The 22,441-nt window shown below is 39.8% G+C and overlaps 5 protein-coding genes across 6 annotated transcripts; 2 read left to right on the forward strand and 3 right to left on the reverse strand.

Annotated features, from left to right (window-relative positions):
- Positions 1-1,028: 1,028 nt before the first annotated feature.
- Positions 1,029-3,114, reverse strand: LOC129723420 (feline leukemia virus subgroup C receptor-related protein 2-like). Its single transcript, XM_055677626.1, has 3 exons — positions 1,647-3,114; positions 1,409-1,586; positions 1,029-1,352 (listed from the first exon to the last, which is right to left on the reverse strand). Exons 1-3 carry the CDS (start codon positions 2,954-2,956, stop codon positions 1,161-1,163), a joined length of 1,680 nt encoding a protein of 559 aa, XP_055533601.1. The 5' UTR covers positions 2,957-3,114; the 3' UTR covers positions 1,029-1,160.
- Positions 3,115-8,228: 5,114 nt separating this feature from the next.
- Positions 8,229-9,168, forward strand: LOC129723781 (uncharacterized). The gene is made up of 3 exons (XM_055678199.1): positions 8,229-8,393; positions 8,551-8,720; positions 8,786-9,168. The coding sequence occupies exons 1-3, from the start codon at positions 8,351-8,353 to the stop codon at positions 8,840-8,842; spliced, it is 270 nt and encodes an 89-aa protein (XP_055534174.1). The 5' UTR covers positions 8,229-8,350; the 3' UTR covers positions 8,843-9,168.
- Positions 9,169-11,271: 2,103 nt separating this feature from the next.
- On the forward strand, positions 11,272-14,653 carry LOC129723779 (exocyst complex component 1). The gene is made up of 4 exons (XM_055678197.1): positions 11,272-12,140; positions 12,206-13,335; positions 13,394-13,904; positions 13,967-14,653. The coding sequence occupies exons 1-4, from the start codon at positions 11,451-11,453 to the stop codon at positions 14,312-14,314; spliced, it is 2,679 nt and encodes an 892-aa protein (XP_055534172.1). The 5' UTR covers positions 11,272-11,450; the 3' UTR covers positions 14,315-14,653.
- LOC129723780 (DNA-directed RNA polymerase III subunit RPC7) lies at positions 14,434-15,675 on the reverse strand. Its single transcript, XM_055678198.1, has 3 exons — positions 15,297-15,675; positions 15,106-15,234; positions 14,434-15,049 (listed from the first exon to the last, which is right to left on the reverse strand). Exons 1-3 carry the CDS (start codon positions 15,447-15,449, stop codon positions 14,669-14,671), a joined length of 663 nt encoding a protein of 220 aa, XP_055534173.1. The 5' UTR covers positions 15,450-15,675; the 3' UTR covers positions 14,434-14,668.
- A 939-nt stretch (positions 15,676-16,614) lies between these two features.
- LOC129723276 (uncharacterized) lies at positions 16,615-18,672 on the reverse strand. Of its 2 annotated transcripts, none has more exons than XM_055677397.1 (3): positions 17,883-18,672; positions 17,220-17,743; positions 16,615-17,145 (listed from the first exon to the last, which is right to left on the reverse strand). In XM_055677397.1, the coding sequence occupies exons 1-3, from the start codon at positions 18,337-18,339 to the stop codon at positions 16,786-16,788; spliced, it is 1,341 nt and encodes a 446-aa protein (XP_055533372.1). In that variant the 5' UTR covers positions 18,340-18,672; the 3' UTR covers positions 16,615-16,785. The 2 variants fall into 2 exon arrangements, with proteins under 2 accessions (XP_055533372.1, XP_055533371.1); XM_055677396.1 differs by having other exon boundaries at positions 17,220-17,827; positions 17,883-18,671.
- Positions 18,673-22,441: the final 3,769 nt, after the last annotated feature.

The raw sequence follows: 22,441 nt of genomic DNA on the forward strand, positions 1-22,441 counted from the left end.
AGTGAATCTCCAGTTGAAACACACTAGAAATTGATATTAATTTAGATTTAGTGTGAAAAATTGTGACAATATGTCGAAATAAAACATATAAAAATGCTATATTTCTAATAGTTGGAGCATAATCTTAGTCATTGTCATAGCTCATGACTTTTGTTACTGTATGAAACATAAGCGACTCTATTTAGAAGCGTTATTAGAGTACAAGAAAAAAACGAAAAGTGCAAAAAGGTTACCGGCAAATTGATGAAAAACAGCATATTTTACCTAAACCGCAGCATGTTTATGTATTCCCCACAAATAAAACATGTTTCAACATTATTTCTATAACTTTTCAGGTAAGTATGTTTTATAAGTTTAGTTTAAAATGCAAAATCATTTCAAATTTCATACAAAATTGGAAAAAGTTAATAACGATCACTAATACTAATGCATCGACGTGAATAGCATACCTTGTAGAACTGTCATCATACTTGGAGCCGCGACAGCTGAGTTCAGTCACATTTCGCCAGGTAGAACACAGATGCCAGATTTATTTCGCCGTTTGAGTTTAAAATTAAGGTTGATATTTGAATGTCCAGCAAAATATTTTTACGGAGTTCAACGTTTCAGTGTACTTATTTTTTCCAAAACTGCGATGAATGATAGGTTCACTTATCTTGAGTCTCCACATTGCATTTAAAAAACTTTTTTTTTCATAAGTAAAAAACGCAACATCTTGTAAAGTCACTCCACATATGTTCGGATTCCGGAATCTATGTCAATAGTATTGTCGCGCTAGCCTGTTCATAGTGAATAGAACTCTTTAATAACGAAATGTTACATCTAGAGCACAAAACGATCTTAAAAGTGATCGACACATAAAACGTGAAACGCCCACAAATTAATTTCTATGTACTTATCAATGCTTTCATGCTCACAAAAAGTACTTTAATTGTATAATAGCTAGAAAGTGGATTCTTTCAAGAGTTTTTCAGTTCGATTCAGTCGATAATATGATGTCATCATGAATATATGATTAGGAATACAAGTTGGAGTTGGTGAGATTACACACCTTCTATATTCTATCTGACGTCTCACAAAAAAATACTATCTCGGTCTTAGCTACCAGTGGGGTCATATAAACATTTACGATACGGTCGTTGTTTTGTCTTTCGACACCATTAGCTGCAGTCATCTATTTTGAACGTTAAGGGTGCCTCTTCGTAGCTTACAGTGTCCAGGAAGGCAGTAGCGTCCTCCGCTTGCTCTTTAGCAGCTTCCTGTTCGATTTCCAAATGAGTGTTATATCTTCGCAGTTCAGACTTAATCAATGATATAATATTCGCATCAATCATCAGAAATGCAGCAAAGACCTAAAATCGTAACATTTTCATTGATATTGTTAAAAATGCAAAATTTCAAGTTTTACCATGTTTCCTGTGAAATCTCCTAGTATTTCTTGCAAGCCGGAAATTAACAACGTAACAACAATTCCGAATATTTGGGTAGAAATGTTCAGAATTCCAGAGACGGGACCGTCGGGTTCGGGAAACGTCAGCTCAGCCGCAAACTCATACCCAATCGGCTGAAAGCCTGTCATAAAGAAGCTACAGAAAAAAAACTTATTTCGCAATGTAGGTTGAACTTTAACTTTGTTCATAACTTACCCAAGAAAAATAGATGCAACCGACACCAACTTTTTCGATCGACTCTCTAGAGCCAATGCAAATATCACCATAGTAACGGCCGACAACCGACATGCCCAGACTGCGGTGGCTTTATATTTATGCATCGTATCCAACAGATATCCGAACACCATTGAGCCGACCAAACCAAGTACAATCAGAGCCAACCCAATCCGACCAGCATCCGCTTCCCCGGTTGGAAAATAGTTAGTCACGATTTGATTTAGCAGCGTAGAAAAAGCATTAAAAATGCCAACATTGATTCCATAAGCTATCACTAAAATCAAGTAGTTGTCATCTTGTAGCAGTCTACCCACCGCGGGCCAATAGTCCTTTCTTTTAGGCTTCATCGTTCGTTGTAGAGCTTGCACGTGACTTGGTGCAAATTCAGGGGCTGATTTGAATACGGCAATTACCATACAAGCAACAACAGTTGAGATTCCTGCCACCGCCATCAGAAAAATTTTCATCTCTACTCCTATTCGAGCGATATCTTCATGATTGTTGATCACTATCGGGGTGAAAAAGAATCCGGCGGCAGTACCAAGTTGTGCTGCAAAGACCCCAAATGCACATACGGAAGATGCCTCTTCAGGTGAGAACCACGTCGATGCCAGTCTCGATGGAATGCTGAGTAGAAACACTTGCGAGAAGGCAGAAACGACTTGTCCCAAAATGACCATCTGGAACTGGGACGGACTGACAGAAAACACTTTAATCCACGCTCCAATCGCTGTTCCTACCGAACCAATTACAGCCGTCTGTCGCATATTACGGATATCCATCATGTAAGATATTGGAAAAACACATACAACATACATAACCATGAAAATCATCGATGTCCAGTCCACCCATACAGAGCTTATGTTGTAGTATCTCATTATAATATTAGCTACAATACTGTACTGAATCCACTGCACATACGAGATTGCTATGCTGAGCATTCCAAGTACTAGCATTGCCCATCGTCGCTTGTAAACTTGAATATGCACCGAGGTGAAACTGTAGTTCTCCGGTATCGTCAACGTAGACTGAGAGATACTCCGCGTTATCGAATGGTACGATTTCTCCACCGCAGTGTGCACAAGAATATCCTCGTAACCATTTTTCTTCTGCGAGTCCAACTGTTTAGGCTGGTGAAATCCATTATGAAGTAGAGGTACACACAGATAGTTTTGATTCTGAGTCGGAATAATTGATGTAGAAAGTGATTTCTTCCGATCCAAATTATTGGCGATCTTCAATGACTGCACCAGTAGACTCTTCTCGTGGAAAACTCGTTCGTTCTTCATAGCTTTAATTTCGCGAGTACAGAAATCGAACCGCGAGCGGCTCACTTCCGCAGCGTCAGCATGCGAGAGTTGCTGATGAGCAACTGGTCAATATCTTTTGAAAATGCATTTACAACTGCCATTCGTCAGTGCCTGGCGGGACAACTCAAGGTAGACGAATATCTGATAAATTTGTTTTCATTGCTTATCTACTACCGGTGAAGATGGCGGGCCACACATTTTCACTCAGATGAAGCTGGGGCGCATTTCTGTTTGCGCAGTGCGATAAGAGATATAACTGTATGAGCAGAGCAAGTATCTCTTGTGCATCGCACAGTGCAGCAAAATGTCGCTTAAGCGTGTACCTGGAAGGATTATTGCGATTTCACTTCTCCGAGAAGACGTCACGCGCTTGATAGAGAAAACTAGAACGATCATTCGAAGATCTTGTGACCTTTCTAAATCCTGCGGCTTAGTTTACACGTGCGAATGCGCTTGCTTTCGTTTTGGTTCGTTTTAGGCTGTGTCGGAAACGAACAAAAGCCTCTAGTTTTGATAGTCGGATGACGAATCGAAACGACTTTGGATTAGGACAGACACAAAGCAAAGACAAAAAATGGAGACGACGCAATCGTGACGACAACTCAACGCTGAATGTAAAATAGCTTGTGTTGACAATTATCCAGATTGTAGAATGATATATTACATTATTGTTTACACATGTTGCTACCTGTCGACTGGAGAAAGGTGAAATCTTATCAAGAACGTGCGTGAACTTTTAAATCGTTTCATTATAGCAAAAACTAGCCACAACACTCAACGAATAGGACTTTTTCTAACAACGAAGAGAACACACCTTATAATTTCACTGTTTAATAAGTAGTACTTAAGTAAACAATTCTATGTCAGCGACAACAAATTACCGAACAAATATGGGTTACCTTTCATTCAACAGGAATCTTTAAATGAAGAATGTCATTCCATTTTGATAGATTCAATGGATTGATCAAAAGAAATTAGCTTGTTATTGATTTTGAAGCTCAAATCTAGAGAGTGAACTAAAGAACATTGGCAACAAAAGTAAGTGTGCAGCACGTCACCAAAACAAACTAATCTATTATCGAACAAATTATGCAAAAACTTTTTTTTCTATTCCATTGCGCTGAACTTAAACTAAAACTTGGATGACGATTAATTGATTGATGATTTTGAAGTGAATCACAAGGTTGATGTAGAACTACATAAGGTTTTGTGTTACATTACTTGTAGTGAATATGTTTAAAATTTTGTGCAAAAGAGGAGTTGAAGTGCTACCGAATTTCAGTATGCACATACATCACTGAACAGTAATGAACAAACGTTAAACAACGCAAACAAGTTTCAACAGTCAGAGTGCATGCAGACTAAAATAACATTTTACTTTTATTTCTAGCACAAAACGAGAAAATATTAAATCTTCAATATTTTATTTGCTGTTCTTTTAAGGACAATTGTTTTTCAATTTCATAACATTATATATTGATTGCATCTGTATGCTACCCCGAAAGAGGAGATTAAGGCATTTTTTCTATAACACGATTGAAAGCTGTTTTCACACCATATATTTGGAATGCCAGCTCCCAAAACGTTTGTGTGTTGTCAAAATACGGCAACCACATACATACGACATACGTAACACTCAGGAAGAAATCTTCCAAAAAAGTTGGTACAAAATGAACTACTCGAATGGTACCACACCCTGAATAAAATCACTGTTTGAGTTGTTTTTGAAGGCAGTGTACCTGCGCAGCCCTGCATTTGTCTCGTTCCTACTCGAAAAATGCTGTATTGATTTTGTAAATAAATTTTTGACAGTTCCTTATGGGATTTTCTTTGTAGCTCAATAAGGCCGAGAAAAAGAAAATTCATTTTGATCATTATTTATCGAGCAGTTTGACAGGGCAAGGTACGGAGTACTATGGGGCAACGTGTACCAGAGAAAAACGCCAGTGTTACGTATGTCTTATGTATGAAAGTGCCGCTACACCAGCTGGCCCTGCCACTATCGCTGCTGATACCACTGCTGCTGCTGATGCTATCCGCTGCCATTGCTATCCGCTGCACTGCTGCTAAAGGCCCAGTTACACACACGGCGTTGACGCCTTCTCCATACAAAATAGAAGGCGTGATCGTCATCAAAAGGTGTTATTACGCCGTGTGTGTAACTGGGCCTTAAGTAAGGACTGTTGTGGTCGCTGTCCAGCACTAATATGAGCAGTTTCGGCTAAAACAGGCTCTTATATAGGCTAAATAGTACATTCCAAATTACTTGGTCTATAATTCTGTCGACCATGCTTGAGGAAGCAATTACATTACGGCCAATCAGGGGTCGAATCGTTTTGACAAAGATTGACAATTTTCAATAGTACAATAGTTCGAATAATAAAATTACAGTTTTCTGCATTTGGGAGGATTCTTAGAAAATTTTGCAATCGATTGCTGCACACCTTATAATTTCACTGTTTCACAGAACGAAGGAAATCCATCAAAAACTAACCGATTTATTAGCATTTGAAATTGGACATATTTTCCAATTTTTCCAGTTTTAGATTTTCATTTTACATCCCTATGTAGCCGAACCTTCTGAAAGACGTAGGTTTACGTCAAAACACAAACACTGTGGGCAGAGCTGGATTTAAGGGGGGGCCCGGGCCCCGGGCCCCCACATTTTTGGGGCCCCCACAAAACGAGAAAAAGTTCTTTCCTCTATCAAAAATGAGATTCAATCAAAAGTTCAATTTACAGCAAGAAAATTTGAACAGATACATGCCTCGTGAAAAAAACATGTTAATTCAGAAATCCGCTTGATAAACCGCTTTAATTCAAAAATTCGCGTAAAAAACCACGTTAATTTGAAAATCTGCATAAAAAACCTTTTAGAGAAAATCCGCGTGAAAATAAGCTAACCTTTTTAAATGTTAATTCAGATAAATTTTCAAACGCAAGTTTGCAAAGTTGCTTGGTTTAATAAGACCTACACACCCACAATATTCGATTGAATTCTGCTAGAGTGCTGCAAGCTCAAAGAAAATTAGTACCCAACAGGGAAAAAACCGCCAAAATCAACACCCATACTTAATAAATGCATACCTCGATGATTCCTTGGCGAATTTTCAATCTTTGGCTACCAATAAACCCGAAATAAATTCTGATTTATTGACAACATATAAACCTAAGTGAAACAGAATGTCAGAAAAAGTTCTACGCGTTGCAAAAATGTACACTTTGGCACACACTCCGGAAATCCGAAACATTTCCAGTGACCCTTGGTCACGTCCAGTTCTCAAGTAATACTAGGAAACTTGGACAGTTTTCCAGTAAAATGAAACCTGTTTTGTCAGAATTGATTCATTTTTCGTGAAGCTTTGGCCATTTAAAAATTGACAGAATTTTGCCTGCTTCAATTATTTCCCTTATTATACAACCTTCAAAACGAACTTCGGCTTGAAACTACTCCGTAGAAAGCACTCCCGGCGTAAAACCCGAAGACTTTCCAAAACAAACTGTTTAACTCGTCCAGTTGTTTGAATTTTCAATCGCAGTATCGTAAGATTTGTCATTCAAGGCCTTAACGTTGCGGTTGCGTTTGCGGCAATTTGACAGTTAGCCCATACATTTACTGTCACATTGACGTCAACGCAACGCAAACGTATCCATCCTATTTGGGCCATCTCTGTCTCTGTTTCTAACAAATTTATTTAGCAAAATTGCATTTGTCGAATAACGTTTGCGGTAAAAAAATGGACAAAAATTGCCGATTTTTCATGGGTTTACCTTTAACCGCACTGACGAAACTACTGATGCATCATCAATCATAGTAACCCATGAGTAAGCAAAAAAAAATTGACAGCTCTATCAGTCAAACTCTAACTGTAATGGCGAAAAAAGTGAAGCTACTCCGTTCAGAAGTGTGCGCGTTCAAAGAACGGTACCCCGCCGCGTCAAAAACGGACATCGTGCGGCACTTTGTGGACGCCGGGAATGCCGGTTCTGGCATCTACAACATCTTGACACTATTGGCCAACGATCAGAGCATCGAAAGAAAGTCCGGTTCCGGACGGCAAACGACCCTGAGCGACAAGAAGCTTCAAAGGATGCTGAACAGGAAGACCGAGGGAAAAGTGGCTAAATCGCTGCGTGCACTTGGCCGAGAGGTTGGTGCATGCTCTAAATCAGTGTGGAGAACATGGACATGCATGCAGGAAGCGGCAGTCCCGTCCACTGGTCTCGGAGCTGCAGGCAATGACGCAGCAACAGCGGTTGAATTAGATGGTCAAGTCGATTTTCCCGGTGAATCGCGGCGCGGCAGTGGTATTGGACGACTAGACCTATCTCACCCTGGATGGCAACGACTAGCAGGGCTCTTCGTATTTTACCTCCCCCACGAAGGAAGTGAGCACCGAGGTAAAGTTAATTTCACAGACCAAGTTCCCCAAGAAGGTGCGGCTTTGGCTGACAATCAGTGAGAAAGGGATGTCAAAGTTGCTCTTCTTTCGCTCCGGGCTGGCCGTGAACGAAGAAATTTATAGTACGAAAGTGCCTGACAGAAGTTGCGTCGTTCATCAAGGAATACCATAAGCGCGAAGACACGGTGTTCCTGCCAGATTGGACGTCGGCCAACTATTCGAAGCGATCGTTGGAGGAGATGGAGCGGCTGAATATCGATGTGGTATCAAAGTCGGCGAATCCGCCCAATGTCCCCCACCTGCTTCCCATCGAGAATTTCTGGACAAACTTGAAGCGCAAGACCTATTCCAACAAATTTGTCGCGAAAACGAAGGAGGAATTAATAAAAAAACGAAGAAAGAGCTTAAAAACACGGCTACACGCATGTTTTCGTCCGCCATGGCGCATGTTCCGGTTAACTGCCGGAAGGCTGCACGCAAGGACGTAATATTTTTTTGTGAGGAAGCTAACATGATAACCTTCCATGGGAATTAAATCCAACTGAATTATCTGTTATAGTTCTTTTTTCATCACCATCTGAAATATTTTTTTTCCATCACCATCTGAAAAAAAAATTTTTTTACCGCAAACGTTAGCTATCAAATTATCGATACTTATCAATAATATCGATAAAAGCCCCGGAATTCTCGATAGTTATCGATGTTTGTTTTGGGCGATATTTCCCATCACTATGTATGAAATCAACACCCCTTTTAAACCGCATGCTACTGTAAAAACTGCACGCCTCGAGCACTCAAGCACTGCAATCACTGCAATGCGTCTGCTCGAATACAGTGAGCAGCAATGCTGTCAGTTTTTGCCAGCTGTCAAATAAATTCTCATTCTTCCCGTTGCTGCTCGGATCAAACAAGGGCTTATATTTTAGTGCTGGTTGGTGCTAATTTTCGATTATTTCTTGGAAAAAGAAATATGCAGGCTGTACGTCCCCTTGCTAATTTGGCGGTACGCAACGGTAAGCAATTTAGCTTATACGAATAAGTTTGTGATGCGACAGTCACTAAGGGTTTTACACATTACATCGTTACATAACCCTTCGAGAATGTATCGTTTATCCCTTTGCTTTTGCGACACCAAATTGAAAATTAATATCATATTTGATTTCATTGCAGGTGCATTGCTCACTCGTAGCTACCATGGCCCCAGCAATTTCCGCGTGTTTACCATGAATGACATGCCCGTACCGGAGGGAGATTTCTTCGAAGAACATCGCCGCAGAAACCGCACTTATAACGCAGTACTTGGAGCTGGAATCCTCGTGTTCGGCATCACCTTCACTATCGTAAGTGGTTTGAGATATGAAACTAGTAGCAGTTTCTTCTTTTTCTCTATGTTTTCATTTTACAGGCGAAGGAATCTGGACTAATCTATTTCAACTACTCCCCACCAAAGAGCATCGATTAAAAAGTTACAAATTTTTATTCGTGTTTAGCAAGCAGCTGATAGCGCGTTGTAAATGTAATAAATAATCTCAGTATCCAGCTCTAAGTGCTTTGTAAAAATTGGCACCGCTTTGTGATGGAACACTTGAGTCGGAAGTCGGAAGTGATATATTTTACTTTTTCGCTATGTGTACATCTGTGTTCATCAGTTCTATTATTTGCCAAAGCAAGTTTAAAAGATTGGATAATATCGGAAGTTTCAATCTCTGTTGCACCCTTAAATTTAATAATTATTAAAATGGTAAGTTAGACTGGAAAAATATACTGAATTAACTTGAATTGCGAAAACGAATTTGTATTTTTTGAGTCCAACATAGTTCACAAAATATAATACGAATTAGTAGGCTTACCAGACGTACCGTTTTGAACAGGGCAGTACCGTTTTCTCGACCATATCTGATCGGCGTGCGACCTGACCGAACCAAGCGCCATTTTTTTGAAGATTGAGTTTTTAACACTAGTGGATGTTAAAATTGATAATCTATATTTCATGAAGAAACGAAATCATTTGAACAGTTTATAACGGGATTAAAACAAAATTTCTCTGCAGCAGCTTGCAGAAAGCATACGGGGTTAATAAACTTTGATCGCCGATTACTCGAAATAATGTTTTTGGCGCTTGGTTTGGTTTGGTCGCACGCCGACCATTTACCCGTCCCGTCTTTTCACCATTTTGTACCGTTTTTTGGATACTTTTTGAAAAATTTTCGAATGAAGCTTCAATGAACACAGAGTCGTGAAAGTTACAAACCGTTGGGTTCCAATATTTCACGAAATAGAAAATATATTTTTACTTTGCCAGGAATTTGTTGAAGTTATTGCATACTATTTGTGCCTTCCTGGTAGTATCACGCCTATTCTCTATCGCAAGCGGCATGGGGACTGATGAAAAGTAACGATTGCAAGTTGAGACCATGGGAGCCATGATAATTGTTAAGCAAAATTTCGTTCTTTTTTTGTGACAAATTTCACGATAATTTTTCAAAAATTTCACTTAACTATTACTTTGTATCGAATGAGGAAGGTTCAGCAAAACAGTCAGTGCTTTGGGTAATCAAAATTTTCAAAAATCTATCTTCCCAAGTGTCCCGTTTTTGAACCCATTTGTTCCGTTTTTCTTCCGAGAAAACCTAGTCAGCCTACACACTTAAAATAAAACACCGAATTCGGTAAAATTTTACCGGAATTACAACAGCTGAACGTTCGGTGAAATCTTCAGTGTTTTCGAAAATTACCGAACAGTTTGTGAAACCACCAACCGAGTGGTCGGTAATTTTCGCAGCTTTTTGGAAATGTTCCAAACCGAGCAGCCAGTAAAATTTACCGGAAGAAACTTGAAAAATGAACAAAAATAACGAACGCACCTGTAAAAACACCGGTGGCAGAAAAAGTCGGTTATAAATAAGCCTGCCGGTACCGTCTAAAATCCAACTAAATTAACCAGATTACTTACGAAAAATGCTAGCGACTCGTACATCCATTAACACTTTCCAAATTATAAATATCCTATGTTTACGCACAACAATTAAAACAAATCAGCAGCACCAGTAGAAAATATTCGCGTCTTGCACGATTGCACGTATGAGAAAAATGGCCACCACATTCACAGTTTGGCATTTTCACAGGTTTTTCGGTAAAAAGTTACACAAATTTCGGTAAATGTAAAATTAAGCCAATATTTCAGTAACAGTTAACAGAATTATGGTAAAACTTACAGATCTCACAGAACAGTCGTTAATTTGATGCTTTTTTGCAGGAATACCGGTATTATTACACTTTACCGATGGATTATTGTAAAAAAAATTACCGAACGACTTTTTTTGAATTAAGTGTGTACGAATTAGGAACCTTATGAATTTAATGTGGTTGAGACTTCATATGAAATCTCACCTAAGTCGCATTTATGACTAAGATGATAATCAGAATAACCCTTAGGCCGTGAACATACTGGCGCGGCCTGCGCTACGAAGGTGGCTTGCCTTGCCGCAGGTTAATGTACAGCTCTACTTAGGGCTGTATCACATACATAAGATTGTATGTGGCTATACATTAAGCTACGGCAAGGCGAACCGTCTTCGCAACGCAGGCCACGCCAGTATGTTTACGGCCTTAAGGCCCAAACGCAATGGATACGTTGCGGTTGCGTTTGCGGCAATTTGACAGCTAGCCCATACATTTTCTGTCAAATTAACATCAACGCTAAGCAAACGTATCCATTTGGTCCTTTACAATTCCCAAATAGCGTTCGCTTCAAAGTTCCCCTTCTCAGCTTTAGTCTAGCTGGACGTGCTTTGTAAATTACCCCAAGGCCATCAAGTACTGCTCATGAACTCATATAGTAGATTTCAGACAGATCGCGAATGGGAAAAGTTTATTCCCTGCTGTCAAATTGATAAAATGTCAACAATAACATTCAGTAGCTTATCGGATTGCAAAATTGTGTAATTTTTCGTCTAAATCTTGTTTCCAAAATCGATTTTATGCGATCTTCTGTTGTTTCCACGACTGTTGATACTCATTCCAGCGTCGGTTAGTACGTGCGTCGTAAGGCTGCATCGAAAAGTGCAGAAATGGCAGCCGGTATCAAGTACCACATCCAACGGGAAGTTTTCGACGCGTTAGACGAACGGATTCTGTCGGTATGCAATGTAAGCAAATTACTCAAGAAGAAAAAAGCATCCTACCTCTGTGTTGTGTCCACCACAAAGCCCAGGATTGTGATTTCGATTTGCCAAGTCAAACAGTACGACAAGGGCGTGTGGAAGAAGAAACGAACGTGGACGCTGGAAGACGTGAAGGGGGTGGACGGTAGAAATGAGTCACCAGAAACGCACGAATTTGATCTCAGCCTGGAAAAGGTTTACCGTTGGTTCGCGGCAAATTTGCACGAACGACAAAATTTTTTAACAGTTCTTTGGAAACAATTGCAAAAGTATGTTCCTGCAGAAGAGAGGCCAGTTTTCAAGAACATCCCGAAGGCTTGGCTCACGGAAAGGTCACCGGAAAAAACACTCAATGAAAAATTTGCTACAATGGGGGCGGGACCACCGGGAGTGGACGAAGAAGATGATGAAATGGACGAGGTGGAAAGTGAAGATTTCCATGCATTGACGGAAAAGGAAGAAACTAATCTGAGCAAATTAATTGGTGAGTGTGACTACGCTATTAGTAATGCAGAGCAATTTATGGAGCAGCTCGGAAAGAATCTACAAGAACTCGATGGAGCTAATATTCAGAGTGTATTAGCATCCGAAAAACAGGTGACATTAGTTTTGTACAAACTATCGATTCCTTAAAAAAAATCGTTTTATTTTTTATTTCAAAGGTAAATGCACTTATGGATCAGATCGAAACAGCAATTCTAGAAGCAGAAAAGGTCGAAAAACGATTAGACGATTACGACGAAATTCTTTGTCACATTCGAGATACTATGGAGAAAATGGGGGAAAAGAATCAAATGATCGAAATTGCCAACACTAACAATGTAAAGTTGTTGAGCGAACTGGAGAAAGTCGTCTTCCAGCTCGATTTGCCCCATGTTCACCAGCTGGCTCTCACGGACACGGATCTAACTCCCAAGGGCCTCCCAGCGGCTATTGCTGCTGGAAAAGCACTACAGAACTCAATGAACAGCGATATTAGTCCTGCGTTGCTTCGACTGACAGCTGTCCAAGATCAGCGTAAACGTTTCGAAAAATGGAAAGCAAAATTTTCACAAACAGTTAGTCGTCATCTAAACAATCTGTTCATACATTTGGGTAATCTAGGAGACTCACAGAGTACCCATTCGAGCGAATTATCACTACCGAAGCACAACTCTGTTCACAAAGAGTTAACCGCTTACGCGGAACTAATGCACTGGATGAAAGCAATGGACCGGAAAGCGTATGATGCACTAATAAAAGTTTATACAAGTTCACTGAGTAAGGTTTACGACCGAGATATTCGAATTTTCTTTGAAACGGCAAAAGCGTCGATATCGGTTAAACGGTTTGGATCACGAGAGGACTTGAACAGTAGTTCGATGAGTAATAAACTTAAATTGGGTCAACAGAGCAGTAAGGTTCCTTCGCAACCGTATGGTATTCTAGGGATCAATCGAGAACTTTGGGGTCCAGGTGCTGAACCTGCCGAGCGGCAAAAGTTCGACTCCATCTTGGAGAAAGTACTAGCGGAACTAGAACCGGTAGCACTCAGTGAGCAACACTTTTGTATTGCGTTCTTTCAACTGGATGTAATAAGTCCTACCGGAAAGAACACTCAGACTACGCTGGATGTAACGACTGCTCTCCAAGACAAGGAACGGGATGAGAAAGACACTGCTCTGGCTATACCACAGAAGCGACTAGATCGACAGATAAATGAGGAAGTACGACGAATGATGGGAGAACTGTTCAGCAATTTGGAACAGGAACTGAATAGTTTTATTCTTAGTTTTGAGAAGCTTGACAGCTAGTAAGTTTCTTCGCAGATATGAATAAATTCAGATTGAAAAAACTATTTTTCATTTCAGTTATTCATTGTACGTTCTGGTGCGTCTAACGCAGCACGTAATGTCCGCTCAGGATGCGCATTCATTTCTCAGCATGACATTTGCCTCAGCTTTAATACATGTCAAGCGAAATTTCGATAAATTTATGAACCTCCAACTGCAGTCAATTCAGGAAGCCAAAGTTCCGAAAAGATCCAAATGTGGACTATTACCTTACGTGGAGAATTTCGAAGAGTTTGCTGTCACCGCCGAGGCTATATTCAAGAAAACAGAACGGCGGAACGATTTGGATCGATGGTTTCTCAAACTGGTCGAGGCCATCTTCGAACATATTCCACTGCACGCTATGGAGCATCCTAAAACGCCACAGCAGGTAGTGAAAATGGAAAACTACCACAGAATGCATTCGCTGTTGTCACAGTTAAAAGTGGCTGTTCTAGAGCAACTAAAAAAGGACGCAAAGGTGCGCTATAACGATGCACTGAAAACATATGTGACAAAATATTTTGGGCGTCCATTGGAAAAATTGAATGTAAGTGAACTGAAATCGTCATTTTATGTTCTTACATGACTCAAAATTTGTTTTATTTCCAGCAATTCTTCGAAGGTGTCCAGCAGAAGGTGCAACAAGGTGTTAAAGAAACGGAAATCAGTTATCAGATGGCCTACTCGAAGCAGGAACTTCGCAAAGTAATCGCACAGTACCCAGCGAGAGAGGTGAAAAAAGGTCTTGAACAACTTTATAAAAAAGTAGAGAAACATCTCTGTGAAGAGGAAAATCTACTGCAAGTAGTTTGGCGTGCAATGCAAGAAGAGTTTATCGCACAGTATAACTCACTGGAACTTTGGATACAGCGGTGTTACGCTGGAGCTATGATCACTCTCGATTTTACGATCAAAGATATTCTGGACTTCTTTTCGGAAATTGCGCGATCACACTAACAAGGGTTAAAGATTATGCATCGTTTTTACTCGTAGATTTACATAGCAGAATGCCGCAGAAACATACTATTCCAGTCCTGATGCCGACTAAATCATTAAGTTCTAATTTATAAGTAATCTCTACTTAATGTTGCACCTTATTATATTTTTAACGTTATATTTACACACCTTAGAATCTAGCGTAAACCGACAACTGTAAGTAATCGAACAAATAACTATAAGATGCATCCCACATGCTGGAACGCAACACACAATTAACAATTATTTTGCTTTATACTGGAATCAATTAAATTGTATAAAACTGTTCAACTGTTAAATAAATAGGATTATAGACATTTACTGTTAGTCGAACGTTTAATAGACGGGCCCATCGTCTAGATTGTCGTCCTCCTCGTTATATGCCTCCCCATTGTCAAAATAATTATTTCCGTAGTCGTTTTCGTCGTCCATCTCTTCATCTACTACATCCTCTTCCTGCTCGTCATCATCCTTATCATCCTCGGAATCACTATGCTTTTCCTTCTTGACCTCTGCGTCAAGAAAAGATTCTTTCTTCTCTAACGCACTTAGTTTAGCGTTAATGTCCACAACCTTAGAACGCTTAGCAGACTTTGTTTCGTCACCTGCATTACCAACAGGTTTACTTCGTTTGAATGTTGGCTTCAGTTCGGCAGGCATCATGCTCCAGATGAAACCTCCATCCTGTTTTCGTTTAGGGTCATTTTCAATTACATTCTAAAAGGTTCAGGATAATTACTTAAATGTTCAGGGCCAGATTAAGCACAACCTACAACAACTTTGTCCGAGTATCTCTCGACAGGACTTTTGGAACATTTCACAGTTGTATAATATGGAGATTCCCTTAGGTACGAAATGAAATCTTCCTTCCACAGGATTTTGTAGTCCCGATCGGGGTTTGACTATAACACAAATCTTCAAATTAGCATAAACTGTGGATGATGATGGAATATTATAAATGTACCTCCAAAGGAACTGGTTTTGATTGTAGTATTGGATAAAGTGGTGGCGGAGCCGCCGAGGACACGGTTTGCATTTCATTTCTTGTCACTCCCATCGATTGCAGCTGTTCCTGGGTTAGTGTGCCGGTAGATTTACCACGACCCCTTCCAGCCATTTTTGAATCAAATAGTAACTCTTACAATTCTCGTTTGAAATTGTCTTGAAATGTGTACTATGAACACGGTACGATAACTATAGTTTTTTGTAAGACTACTTGAGAACGTAATGAGATCTCGACCGACTTTAGACAATGCAATCCATTAACCAAAATTTGGCGACATGGATCACAAACCTCGCAAACGGCCTCAGCCTTCTGCCTGACAGTAGTGAATTACGGTTAAAAAAAAAACATATGTAAACAATGATAACTCCGACAAACTTCGACTAATCATTCAGGCAAGAGTGAACAATTTCTAGCGTGAACCAACAAAAGGGCGTAGGTATGTGTAGAATAAAACAACCGTTTCTCTCGATTTTTGATTCAAGCACTTTGATGTCAGATCCTTTCCAAACTGAAGAACCCAGATTGAGCTTGAGCTTGACCAACCGCACAATTCGTAGTTGCTTTTTCGTAATGGATCTAAGTTAGTGACGTTGCATAAAGAACCGCATATAGATGGCTATCTTCCATGCACAACAGTTCAGTAGCTTATGCTCTTTTGTACGATCGATAACGGCGCCGGCTGTGTCATTACGATCGGTTAGGGAGGAAAGGAAGGAAGTGTTACAATCATTTCTACCAGGAACCGAGTTTACCTCTGCATCTCTACCGGTGCAATGAAAAGGAAGGTATTTTGTTACTAAGGAGTATTTTATTTACTAAGGAGCGGCAATTATAATTGGCTGTGGAGGTGTATCAATTCATTTAACTGAGTGTCGGGTCTACACAATAAAATTTAATTGCCGAGAACTCAACAGCTGATAAATTCAGCGAAATATTTTGCAAGTTTTTGGCAGAATTTTTATGAACTTCGACAAACGAAATGTCTATATTTACTGGCTCTTTAATTATGCATGAGGAAAGGGTCAAGGGGGAGGCCTAACGTGAGAATAAATCTATCCGTAAAATTCTCTAAACTGACAAACCCAGATTGGTTGACATATTATAAATATTCTTTATGATATCCACCATTGAATTTCTTTATGTGAGTATAAGATATTTTTATCTTCACCAACGTACAATCAGGTACATAGTTGTATGTTAGTCTAATGATTATTTGAATAAAACCAATCAAAATCAAAGTTTCTAATCGAAGGATATTTCGAAATTGTTTATTCAAAAATATTTTTTAGTTTAGCTACGTTCAGTCACAGAGAATCGCCACAGTGAGTCGTAAAACAGAATTGGCTATTGAGATTACATGCTAATGTCCCTGAAAAAAGGCATAAAAATTATTGCAAACTCTCAGCGTTTTTATTGTTACGACATTGGAACGGAGTATAGGAATACACTATTTCATTTTTTCAAACAAATGTCTAGAGCTTGATGCGCTCAGTTTTGAATCCCCATTCAGCATGTGCTTCAAAATACGCTTCTCAAACGCTTCCTTGGACAAACCTGTAAGTGCTTCAATAAATTTATCCATCTCGGAACTGAATTGTTCTCTGCTTTGTGTTGTCAATCCCGGTACGCTACTCATCGTCGTCGTCGTCGGAGCTGTGGTATAATTCGCCACCGGAAATAACCTATGCCACTGCCGGTTCAAGAAGGGCGTATTTAATCCAAACGGAATAATACGAAGGCCTTTCACACCATTCAGATAAAAGTCACCGCTAAGCAGCGTTTTGTTATGCCTAGTAATAGCTGATCTCTGCGGAACAAATGTGAATGTCGTTACTAGGTGTATACAAAATAATGAAAAACGGTTATTTCATGTTTACTGACCTTCTCAAACCGTCTGAGCTTGTTGTGAACATAGCATGTCCAATATTGCTCACTTCCAACGAATTTCATACATTCCGGCGTATGCTGATCGTGTAAAGTGAGCTTCAGCTGTTTGAACATATCGCAACTGGCAATTTGGCTGGCAATTTTTAAAGCTGATGATAGAATTTTAACGCTCTCTTCGTGGTCGGGAATGTAGTGTAAATCACCGGAGGAGTATATAGACGGCACAAACCCAATCCACAAGTGACTGTTCGAGTTTGCTTTTCCTACCAGCATGTTTAATCTAGCATCTGGGGTGTGTGTTCCTCTATCACGAGTTTTATTAGTGTTCAAATATAGTTCAGTAGTCAGAAGAGTCGGATTTTTCTGCAGATTTTTTCTCCCTTTCGTGTATAGTACTGGAGCCAAGATCGGACTTCCGAAACTTACATCCAAAGGCATCCCTACCAAAAGATCAGCGAGCATTGTTTCCGAGATGATTGATGCAACTGATAAGTGTTTGTAGTCATTCGAGCAGCGCCCTGAAATAACCATCTCTTCGTTCACGTAGATGTATTGCTTTGAATTGTTCAGTTCGATTTCAATGCCCAGCATTGACGCAGCGGCTGTTTAAAACAGTTATTGAAAATGACGATTGAAAAACACGTATTTTTATCTTACCCGGATTGTATAATAATCGAATAATTCTCGCCCCGGTTAATAACTTCAAATTTGGATCTATAGCGAGTAAAGTTTGATGCTCGTCAAGCACAGTTCCACTGGTGTTCTTATACACAACACCAACTCGCAGTCCTGGCGATAGCGGATCAACAAACTGGAACTTCAGTTGGTGGGCACTTTCGGCAAACTTACTCGTCAATGACAAAACAAAAGGATCCGATTCAACGTTCGAAAGCTCCGTAATGCAATCACATTGGTTCGAATTCAGCACAAGAACCGTTTTAAGCGGTTCGCGCTGAGCAAGATGAAAACCCAAGCTCTGTGCCACATGATCACTTCCAATGATTATATAGTGATAGCTATCTTCCAGCGTAATTTGGGAGGACTTCTTCGTGAAAACTTCTTCAGCACTGAATAGAATCACATGAATTAACAGAATCCATTTGCTGTTCGTCATTGGGGCGATCTTTCGAACGGTATTCACTTGTGTTATATAGAACGAGTACGGAGCAACTGTGATGTTATTTCTGATAGAAACAATGTTTCTAGGTTCTGAGAGAGTGAAAAGGTTTATTTTGAAATGGTTTGTTTATACAAACTAAAAGAGGAGTCGTGATTCTACTATAAATTTATAATTGTGTTAGAACTAATGCAACTTGATGATGAACCTAAACTCTCGAGCAAGAGAAAAAATCCTCAAATGTTGAGTTTGAAGGTAAAAGCCTCAACGACAACATATAAATTCAATGTCAATGAGGCGTTGAAAGCATATGGAAAGGGATAGCTTAAACTAGCATTTCTCTACTGCAAACAAATGGCTTCAATTTGCATAGTTTACCCTTACACACGTAATACACACAGAATTGACTTCACCATGTCCCTCCCATGCTCTATTTCCCTCATCACGGTGAACATGAACAACCACTTTGAAGGTTCCACACAAGTGTGGAGTATTCTCCAGCGCTACGGTCATATCTGATTCGCGCATAATTCATTGCAGCAAGTGTGAAACAACGATATCCATGCACACGGCTTTCTTGTACGTGGTCATGGCCCGTGTCCAAACGGCAATTACAACGGGACGCTAATGTACGCCCCTGTAGAGCAACACACGCGACTCACCGGGCGGTTCGACCAAAACAATAGCGAAACGAAACGCGCCCAGAAAGCGGTCAGCTGGTCACTACTGGCCGCAAGCCATCAGTCACAGTGATCTACATAGACACACAACAAGTGCACTTTGTCGATGACCGATAACGACTCCCGCCGCGCCGGTTGGACTGAGGAGCACAGTTGCGTACATTTTTTTCGCGTTAAACATCTAATTTCGCGGTATGCTGCGTGGTTCTGCAGACATGAACGGCGCGTAATTGAACAATTTCGTCTCTCTGACGCGCCTGGAGGCTTGTAATGAAGCCGCAGCACAACATCAATCAGGCACAATTTATTAAACACGCTTGGCTGGGTGGTTAACAGGTGGGGGAGGGGCCGCATGCAGCTGGTTGTTTATTAGTTTATGTGGTTTTGTATGTTGATTACCTATGTTTGGGGAGACGGCGTGAGTATAATTGGTGTTATTTTATTCCTAATTCAAAATATCAACTGCATTTGCAACAATGTCCTAAGAGTTACTATTCGGGAAACTCAATTCCATAAGCTGACAGAAATGCAACTAAAATTGTCACTATATATACTAACGACGTTGAAGAACCGGCATGACAGTAAAACAAAGATGCATACTAACTAATTATTATTTCATTGTAGGAGACAGAACAATCACCGGGACGATATTTGGAACTTCCTGAGTTGCTCATATTTCAAACTAAAGCTCCTGAACTGAACGGCTGTTATTAATGAACGATAATCCATTTGGACAGCAAATGCCAGTCTTGTTCTCACGGTTCACGTAAAAATTTTAAGATCTTAACACTTAATGATCAAGCATCTTTCAAAAAGCAATCTCATAATTAAAAATGAAGTTATATCAATCATTAAGCTGCAGAATCCAAACAAAGAACATGCAAATTTGTTAAGATATATAATAAAGTTGCCATTACATTAGATAAATCAAAATTTTGAATGATCCCTTGTTACGCGCTAGCCAAGCAAACAGAGGAAGCAAAGACCAAACGACTTTTGCTTTGGTAGAATAGTTCAGCACCTTTTAACTGCGAATAAACGATTCGTGAAACCGGTTGGTTCTATAAACTCGGAGAAGCGTAAGTATATTACCAATGCGCAGTTATTTGATGAATACTATGCCTTATGAAACAAGACTTTACGACGTAAAGCTGATCAGTGACTATCATGGGAATTAAAATTAACCCTTTCCCGCTCATACTACAGTTGACAGTAATTTTAGTTAGTCTACGAAGTGTTCAGCTTGAATTTTCTCGTGAAGCTATAAATTTCAATGATAAACCTTGTGAGCGGGAGAGGGTTAAGTTACAATTTCGGGCCGGTCCGATTTAATTTCGATGCGGTTCAGTTTCAACCTCTGGGAACAAAAGTGGCTAGTTATTATGAAGCGCTGCGTTGGTTAAGAAGCCAACATACTGTCTTAAACGAATAATCGAAACAGTTGGATGTATCAAATAAACAAACTTTTTTGCACAGTATTGTCACTTAATTTGAGTAGACTAAAAATAACTAAAGTCGAGAAAAAAAATACACTAAAGTTTTTTTTCCGCGTAGAAAAATCACGTTAATTCTGGAATCTGCGTAAAAAACCGCGTAAATTCCGAAGTCCGTGTAAACGAAACTTCATTCGCTAAAGGTTTTTAATCATTTCTGCTAAATACTTGCAAAAAAGAATCTAGATGTGTTATTTACACTTGCGAATCGAGAAGAGAATAAAAAAAATATATATAAAAAAGTTAGTCCGAATCATTTGTTTTCATGTTATTCCTGGAAAACTAACCACGGATAATCCCTTTTTTTTTGGAATTTGCCTCCATCGTAAAAATTTTTTTCAAGGTTAATTTTTTTCTGGGGAAGGTTTTGGTCATGCATCAATTTTGGTCATACTGGTATTCCATTATAATTGGTTAAAAGGCATGGTTAATTATTGGGTTGGGGAAAAAGAAGTATCATATTTTGTCAGTAGATGGCAACACTTAAACATACACGCAAAAGTTGGATGGTGCGAAACCAGTACAAAATTGTGCGTTTTAGCGCAATAGTTGATGTAATTCGGAACCAGTACAATGATGGCGTGTTGGGCATAACGCAATTAATGCTCTAGCGTTTCTCCAATGTATTTGGCAGCTCCAAAATACTACACCTAAACAGTTTCAACTGGTATCGAGCAGCATTGCAAAGCGAGCGAGAAGCAAAACCATTCTCCTCCTTTCTGCTTGAGAACGAGACATATGCTACGCTTTTCAAGTCTTTTGCACACACGCTTTCGAGATACTTTTTCTTCTTCATGCATTCCTCTGAATAGCAGCAAGCACGCACCGACAGTATGAGTTAGACTAACAACACTATGGCATCAAGTATGTACAGCACGGGTGTCTTGCTCATTTCGTGAAGCAACGAAGTTTCGCCTTGCGCGTCGCAATCCGAACCGAAAGAGAAGCGAAAGAGCAACCTGCAAATTGTATGTGATGTGTCTAGTCTAGTCACTAATACACTCGACGTGAGAAATAAAGTGTCGGTATATGATACATATTCTGATTTCATTCTATGTCAATGTATTCGCAGTACAACTGTTGCGTTATGCGTTTCACACATTTATTGTGCGATTTCTGTGCAACATTTGTGCGAATCGGGAAGACACAATGATTGTACAAGACTTCAACTTTTGCGTGTAAGAAGGACTTATTTTGTCAAGAGGAAGGAGTCTTATCGAACCTCGTTCCTTCTACCAACACCGCGTCACAATCACAATTTCCTGAAGAGGGACTCAATGCTTCACCTTTGGTCAGGTTTATTATGAGTAGGACTTATATTTTTGTCAAGAGGAAGGAGTCTTATCGAAAACTCGTTCCTCCAGCCAAGACCGCGTCATAATTACAATTACCTGAAGAGAACTATTATACGTTACTCAGAACAGTTTTATTTTAAGAGGGACTTTTTTTGTTAGGATGAAAGTCAGCAAGGGTACCTACTATAGATTTCAGCTTGAAGGAAGGGTATGTAGTGGAGAGCCTAAGAATGAACCCATGTTAAAGTCCTTTGACAACCAAATGGCCTGATTCTACTAAGATTCGAACCCACGACCACTCGCTTATCAAAGCGGACTCTGTAACCTTCCGCCTACGAAGCTCTCATCAACTTGTCTACTATTTCCGATTTGTATTCCTGGTACACTTCATGGTTCATGCATTTACGTTAAACACCATTTTCCAGTTTAACGCCGAGGATTGAGCGCATGATTCTACGCTTAAAAACACCAAAAGGTCGCCGACCAGCCTTTTCAGTGTCCATATTTCGTAGCCATAGAAGGCCACCGGAATCCATGGTCACAAATGTACTCAGGTGAATAAATTCGTCGACTACTTCAAAAGATTCTTCATCCATCACCACCGCAACACCAACATCCGACGGTCTACCAC

This window comes from Wyeomyia smithii, chromosome 2 (assembly GCF_029784165.1).
Source record: "Wyeomyia smithii strain HCP4-BCI-WySm-NY-G18 chromosome 2, ASM2978416v1, whole genome shotgun sequence".
Taxonomy (NCBI): domain Eukaryota; kingdom Metazoa; phylum Arthropoda; class Insecta; order Diptera; family Culicidae; genus Wyeomyia; species Wyeomyia smithii.